Source organism: Macrobrachium nipponense, chromosome 4, assembly GCF_015104395.2.
Source record: "Macrobrachium nipponense isolate FS-2020 chromosome 4, ASM1510439v2, whole genome shotgun sequence".
Taxonomy (NCBI): Eukaryota; Metazoa; Arthropoda; class Malacostraca; order Decapoda; family Palaemonidae; genus Macrobrachium; species Macrobrachium nipponense.
The window spans coordinates 100,684,055-100,692,361 of NC_061100.1; the positions used below are offsets into that span (position 1 = coordinate 100,684,055).

The 8,307-nt window shown below is 34.1% G+C and overlaps 1 protein-coding gene across 3 annotated transcripts in view; it reads right to left on the reverse strand.

Annotated features, from left to right (window-relative positions):
* Nucleotides 1-8,307, reverse strand: part of LOC135211046 (uncharacterized) — a 33,779-nt gene that overhangs the window by 18,488 nt on the left and 6,984 nt on the right. The window contains exons 2-5 of one of the 3 annotated variants that reach the window (XM_064244101.1): nt 5,228-5,272; nt 4,510-4,726; nt 2,140-2,828; nt 96-190 (exon numbers count right to left, since the gene is read on the reverse strand). In XM_064244101.1, the coding sequence (XP_064100171.1) occupies nt 96-190; nt 2,140-2,828; nt 4,510-4,534 (809 nt within the window). In that variant the 5' untranslated portion in view covers nt 4,535-4,726; nt 5,228-5,272. The remainder of the gene's footprint in view (nt 1-95; nt 191-2,139; nt 2,829-4,509; nt 4,727-5,227; nt 5,273-8,307) is intronic. The other 2 variants (XM_064244100.1, XM_064244102.1) reach the window with 2 other exon arrangements.

Here is an 8,307-nt window from a genome sequence, read left to right on the forward strand (position 1 = left end):
TATTCCTTCTGCATCAGACTCTACTGAATTAGTAGCTGTGAGTAACTGTGAGACTAATATTATGCTAATGAATAACCTTCCAGCGAGTAACCTACGCGTTGATGACCCAGTCAGCCATTATAGCTGTGATCAGCCATCCCCAGTACACTGAGCTTAGCACCAAGCCTTCGTACAAGATGCACCAACCTCCCTGAAATGAACGATTTCATTTTGAAAATGTTACCTCAGCAGAAGACAAGCAATAAACATCTAGTAAGTGATGCTTTGAATATTATTATTATTATTATTATTATTATTATTATTATTATTATTATTATTATTATTATTATTATTATTATTATTATTGTGAACCTAAGATGGTTTTCTCAAAAAAAAACATTCCTAAATCTACTGTTAATAAATTTTATATACATACGTATATATACATATATGATCTCCCTATGTAAAAAACATTCATAGCACTAGCCGCCTCATACATTTACACACACACACACACACACACATACAAAATGCTTTACTCTTCGTAGATGGATGTAGTGCAAGGAAGAGCCTCTACTCTGTCGACTCAGATTCTGTTTAAAGATACGTTCATACACCAATTCTTTCCTGCTAATCTAAACTGCCATTTGTAGAATTGATAATAAATCCGAGTATAAATACAGAACTTGCCATAAAACGTCTTGGAATAAGAAACATCGATCTTCAGATACATGAAGAGTGGCTACCACGTAATTCTTGATTACTTCTTATGAGCAGATTACGTTAGTTTAAGCCTAAAGCAGGTTTTTTGGGGGGAGGGGCAGGACATCAGATAAGGACTGAGATCTGTCAAGATAAAGGTATTGGTTGACAGTCCTAATTGCTATAATAGATTCACATCAACCGTGCATTCGATGTCTAGGCCAGTCCCTTACGACAAAAGTATATGTCAGGAGAGGTGGAACATAGAACCTACCTATGTGAACTCTCGAGAGAGACTGAGAGTTTCCAGCCCTGTGATTGGCTTATCAACAGCCAATCAGGACCGTCGTAAGGGACTGGCTAGACATCAAACGCACGGGTGATGTGAATCTACTATAGTTCCAAGTGCCTGGTAGTACATTGACAACTAAAATACCAACTCTTATTTTTCTCTTCCCAGAATTATATACAGTAACAATTCCACCGTCTATCAGTATTTTTATAATCTGTTCCTGCTTTTTTTATCATCGGAATTTTTTTGTACAAACCAGTACCAAGTGTCTCAAAGTACACTGAGATTTAAATTGGAGTTCAACTGTTATTTTTAACTGCTTTGGAAATATTCGTGCATTCAGTAATTAATTCCATTTTTATCACTATTTTCATGCTCTTAATATTTACTAAGTTTGGCTCACATCCATATTATATAAGAGGTCGATTTCATGGTCTAACCATCGTCTTCAGAATGATGTTTCTATCTCTAATCCTCATTGATTAAAGCAGCGTTTTGTCTGCTGGTTTAGATTAAGCCAGTTAGATGGCATCAAGTGTCCTTTGCAGTAAGTGTGGCACGGTGTGCAATAGGTGAGACACTTGGTATAGCCCACAGGACTCTAACCATCCAACAGAGATCAGTCAATATTCAGTAACCTCGTGGAAATGCTCCTGGAGTTATATTTGCAACGTATTAGTGCTACTTTGAACCACCATGTTATCACCCCTCTGTCAGATTCTTCCATATTTTTAAACAAGTTTCTGTTGGACTTTATAAAATATTATGTAAATTACTTTTATGCGATACACAAAATCCTATCTACCAAATATAATGGAAATATTATAAGGCAACCCCTTGTAACATTTGTGATAATATATTTGTGATGCGTGTTTTATTAAGTAACCACTTAACCTGACCTGAGTATAATGTTTGGAGGGTACAATTAAAAAAAATATAAGGCTAGCAATCTCACCTACTTCAATTTGGTGAGATACTGGAAGACTATATCCTTCTGTCTTCATCACTATATATATATATATATATATATATATATATATATATATATATATATATATATATATATATATATATCAAACTGAGATGGATATAAAACCAGACCTGAAAGACTGAGAAGGTGACGAAGACGAGAAAAGAAAATATATACAAAATAATAAAAAACTTACCGTAAAAGAATGTCGTAGGCCGACGGGAAGCGGAGCACGAGACTCATCATCAGCCATGAATCCTCTTTTATCTTCTCCCTCATCCTCTCCCTCCTTCCTGTCTCCCGTTCTTATATCCAGCAGTCTTCGAAAAACGTCTCCTCTCTCCCAGACGTCAAGGCTTTTTCGGAAAAGGCGGGTATTATACTTCCCTCGGCGGGAGATGGAACGCCCCTCGCGCACTTTTTCGCGAGGGTTCGCCCGCTGCGCTAACCGCCCATCCCTTCCGCCCACTTTCGCCCGAAATAGCGACCTGGGGTTGAGAAAATCCAGCCGGGTTTCGCCACGGAATTCCAGCCCGGGTCCCAGACCTCTAGTGTTAATCGATTCGCTTCTGTTTCGACTGTCACGACTTCTTTTCTCGTCGGTCCTGTTCAAGATATCTCCCGTTTTGAATTTAGGATTCTCTCGCTGGTATCCCCTCGACAACAAACCACCGTTCGAGCTGTTCGTGACATACAGAGCCTCTCGGGTCGTCGTCGAGGCTTCTGTGGAACTCGTCATTGGATAAGAGACGCTTTCTGTAGTGGTGGTCCTCTCCCAATCTGTCGAATTTCCTGCCGCTATTCTGGGCAGCGCCGTCAGCAGGCTGTCTCTGATGCCGCACTGGGTCATTAGCACAGCGCAGCATAAGGCCACTCTCAGCCAACCTGGAATTAAAACATAAAAAAAAATATAAGCAACTTATGCGTAGTTTCTTATATTCCTCTTAATCCATAAATCTGCAATATACTCCTCGTAATTCGAACTTCTGCTTATCTTCAAGTTTATTATACTTCTTTTCCTTTGGTTTTTTCATTTTGCTGTGTGAAGCGTGTTTAGCAAATTAAAAGCCTGTTTAGCCACTAATTATAAATATTGTTGTTATTATTAGTATTACTGTTGTCTATATGATTATTATTATCATTATTAACTTGGAAGAAGGCCCTCTCTTCTCATCAAAAAGATAGTAGTCTGTATGCCGTATTTAAGGAAATTATTATTTATTATTATTTTTTTTTTTTATCACAGTCCTCCAATTCGATTGGGTGGCATTTATAGTGTGGGGTTCCGGGTTGCATACTGCCTCCTTAGGAGTCCATCACTCTTCTTACTATGAGCTCCGTTTCTAGGATCACACTTCTGCATGAGTCCTGGAGCTACTTCAGCCTCTAGTTTTTCCAGATTCCTTCTCAGGGATCTTGGGATCGTGCCTAGTGTTCCTATGATTATGGGTACAATTTCCACTGGCATATCCCATATCCTTCTTATTTCTTTTTTCAGGTCTTGATACTTATCCATTTTTTCCCTTTCTCCTCAACTCTGGTGTTCCATGATATTGCGACATCAATGAGTGATACTTTCTTCTTGATTTTGTCAATCAACGTCACGTCTGGTTTATTTGCACGTATCACCCTTTCTGTTCTGATACCATAGTCCCAGAGGATCTTTGCCTGATCGTTTTCTATCACTCCTTCAGGTTGGTGCTCGTACCACTTATTACTGCAAAGTAGCTGATGTTTCTTTCACAGGTTCCAGTGGAGGGCTTTTGCCACTGAATCATGCCTCTTTTTGTACTGGTTCTTTGTAAGTGCCGGACATTCGCTTGCTATGTGGTTTATTGTCTCATTTTTCGTATTGCACTTCCTACATATGGGAGAGATGTTATTTCCATCTATCGTTCTTTGGATATATCTGGTTCTTAGGGCCTGATCTTGTGCCGCTGTTATCATTATTATTATCATTATTATTATTATTACTATTATTATTAAAAATGTTCATAGTACCTTGAATCTTATACTAGAGAGACAAATCCACAGTCATTTATATGCATATTCATCTTAAAATAAATGTGCATATACATAACTTCGGACTTGTTTCTCAATTATTATTATTATTATTATTATTATTATTATTATTATTATTATGATTATTATTATTATTATTATTATTATATTATTATTATTACCTCTCCTAGATTTGAATTTAATAAGTAAAAGCTTTCAATGTCTTGGAAAAATAGGCTCAAATCCACTTTTAAAGAAATCCAGACATTATTATTATTATTATTATTATTATTATTATTATTATTATTATTATTATTATTATTATTATTATTATTATTAAGTCTTCTAGATTTGAATTTAATAAGTAAAAGCTTTCAGTGTCTTGGAAAAATAGGCTCAAATCCACTTTTAAAGAAATCCAGACATTATTATTATTATTATTTTTTTTTTTTTTTTATTATTATTATTATTATTATTATTATTATTATTATTATTATTATATTATTATTATTATTATTATTATTATTATTATCAAAAATTCCACTTTCAAAGAATTCTGACTTACCAGATTCGTCTTGAAAGGTCTTCATGGCGTCCTTGAGTTATACAAATATCCCTTTCAAAGATTAAATTCAAGGATAAGAAGCACTTTCAAGTTGACCTGAAGAATAACTTTGGTGTTTTAAGTGACTCGGTTTTATGTAACTGCAGCTCTTCGAATCCATCTTCACGAAAACGTTGAATGGTCAGATAATCCTGATTTAAGGTCCACGACTCCAGGTCTGTAAGGCACGAAAAAAGGTCATTGGTGATTCGTATCAAAAGTTCGAGCGACGATACAATGTATTACTACTGTCATAGTATTCCCCCTGCATTTTAATGCATTTTTATCGATTTATTATTCTATTCATTGTTTATTTTTAACGAGATCTCTTCTCTCTGTATTTCCCTTTGCCTTCTCTTATTTCCTAATGAACACCTTAATATTCTTTGGAAGCTAGAATTTCAAGTCAGTGACCCCTTTGGTGGGCTTATTCCATATGAATAGTGTTCATATTCTGAATAATAATAATAATAATAATAATAATAATAATAATAATAATAATAATAATAATAATAATAATAATAATAATAATAATAATAATAATGGAAACGTTTATGTAAATACCTTTGTTTCAAAGAGTTACTTTATCCTTGTAGTGTTCAGTTCATATTTGCAATCTTTTTTTTACTGGAATAAAATAAAGTATAACTTTAGAAATTTCGAAATCAGTAATCCTTACCTCAGAGTTACTACTACAAGTCTGTCTTCCGTTGATGCTGATCTTCTGTAATTGGTATCAAAGTCAATAATAATAATAATAATAATAATAATAATAGTAAACAGATTTACGTCAAGGACTAATGTTTCTTTTATCATTTTTTTTATATTAAATGCTCTTATTAGACGAAATTAGCATTAAGCCTAAAAGACTTCCTTTATGTCAAGATCAGGTAAGGAGACTTATAATATTTCCTGAAAAAATTAATTCATTTTTCGTAGCTTTCCACAAAGCAGTGATATGATAGACTTGACCGCCAATTATATATATTATAATATATATATATATATATAATATATATATATATATTAATTATATATATATATATATATATATATATATATTTATAAATATTATATATATAAATATATATATATTATATATATATATATTATATATATATATAATTATATAATATATTTATATTATATTATATATTATATATTCGGAAAGGGACAGATTTACTGTACAGATGTGCAGTGATCATTTACTATAAGGATGCTTCGTAAATTTTATTCGAAATTCACCACTAAAAATTAAAAAAAATAAAACATTATATACAGGATATAATAATTTAGAGTTACTTTCAGATCTCTACTGGTTATTATCAAATTTCATGTTATCTTAAGCAGAAATTCAGAGTTGCTATTTTACGAACATAAATACCTCTCTCTCTCTCTCTCTCTCTCTCTCTCTCTCTCTCTCTCTCTCTCTCTTCTCTCTCTCTCTCTCTCTCTCTCTATGACGTTCTTTCTCATCCTAAGCCAAAACTTTAAATTTATCATCTTGCTTAAACAAAATCTCTCTCTCTCTCTCTCTCTCTCTCTCTCTCTCTCTCTCTCTCTCTCTCTTAAAATTTCATGTTATCCCAAGCCGGAGCTTAAAATTTAATATCTTACCAATATAAATCCTAATCTCTCTCTCTCTCTCTCTCTCTCTCTCTCTCTCTATATATATATATATATATATATATATATATATATATATATATATAATATATCCCATCTATCTATCTAAACAAAATTGCAACGCTCCGATGTATCTTACAATTACTGTATTTTTGTACCGCTCGTAAAGAGGAAAAAAAAAATACGAATAAGGAATTTTTTTTTTCTCTCTCTCTCTCTCTCTCTCTCTCTATCTATCTATCTATCTATCTATCTATAACAAAATTGCAACAGCTCCGATGTATCTTACATTACTGTATTTTTGTACCGCTCGTAAGAGGAAAAAAAATACGAAATACGGAATTTCTCGCTCTCTCTCTCTCTCTCTCTCTCTCTCTCTCTCTCTCTCTCTCTCTCTTCAGCAACCAAGTTTCGTATTATCTCTCTATTTGCAGCTGAGAGCCTCCACGTTATAATATTCTCCTTTTAATATATTTTTCATTCAGATATTTTCATTTCCAGTTTAAATCACTGGGAGAAAAATAACCTGTTCTTTTTAGTCTCTTGGAACTCTCTCTCTCTCCTTCTGCTCCTCCTCCTCCTCCTCCTCCTCCTCCTGCTCCTCTTCCTGCTCCTCCTCCTCCTCCTCCTCCTCTTCCTCCTCCGAGGTCCTCCGCAGATTTCACAATATTCCGCTCGGTGGAGTTTGAGGTAAAAAGTTCATCACTTTGCGATATTTGGTGCTTTCTCTTCTAGCTGGCGCCAGGAGCTTGTTGCCGGTATAAATCTCAACTATTTTTATTATTCCACGCATGGATTTTCATTGTAGAACAGTTTTTGTTCAAAATATTCGAGAGGATCCAGTATCTGAAACGCTGAACATTGTTATCGAGCTTCTGTATTATGTTTTTTGCAAAAATAGCCGCAGAGGCTAAGCCTAGAACAAGCTTGAGTAAAATGGACGAGTAACCAAGTTGAGGAATGGAATAATTGTTTTTCTCAAGGATTTAACTGCTATCTTCGTATCTATATGATTGTTATTAATTTCATTGTTCAGAATATGAACCTTATTCACATGGGACAAGCCCAGCAAAGGGGCTCTTGACTTGAAATTGAAGCTTCCAAATGCACATTACCTACTCGACAGAAACGAAGCATAGAGCATTTTAATATTCTTTTTAATTTTATTTTATTTTATTTATTGATTTTTCTTATTTTTATTATTATATATATATTTTTTTAGGCAGGAGTCTTTGAGTGGCCTCTAATAACATGTACAGTTACAAAAGCGGTGTCACCCTGCCAGGCCTGGCTCTGTGAAATCATGCCCATCTTGCCCTGAAAGCGGCCCACTTTCAAACAACCAGTACATAGTTAGAATGGTTCGAAAGGGAAGAGGAGGGAAATTACAGTAATCACGCAAAGAAATGCAGTATTGAATGAAATATATATGGACAGAGAGAGAGAGAGAGAGAGAGAGAGAGAGAGAGAGAGAGAGAGAGCTTTTATTCCTGTTTAGTTATTAATCTGACGGATATACTCTTGAGACATTCTGCTTTAAGAAACGTTATCATATATTTTTTGGAAAATAATTATTATGAAATCTTATCACATCGTATTGTTTTTAATCGTTATCACATTTTCTAAATAAAAATGCTTAAGATATTGTTGGAACTAACTATTCATATTAATATAAAGTTCAGACGAAAATATCCTTTTTAATTATCCTATAAGCAGCTGTATTCTCTCTCTCTCTCTCTCTCTCTCTCTCTCTCTCTCTCTCTCTCCCTCTCCTCCGTCTTATATCGCCTGGATTGACTATTTAAATAATGGTAGGTGTTTGATATGTTATTTGGATGTGGCCAAGGATCACAAAACCGTAAACGGCTACTCTACCAACTTGTGCTAGGCTGTATCTATATTTGCCCTAGATTGACTGGACTATAATTATATGTATTACCAATAATATACGAATCTGGTCACAAAGATGTTACACACCAGGTTTTGTAGCCATGGGTTGTATAAGTCATCAAAGCATCAGTATTGCAAGGATATTATTTTATTAATTAATCTATGCTAAGAACACATTACTGGATATGCTAATCTAGTAGTACAGGATTTGTATTTATGGCATAACTTAGTTGAGTTACCAGT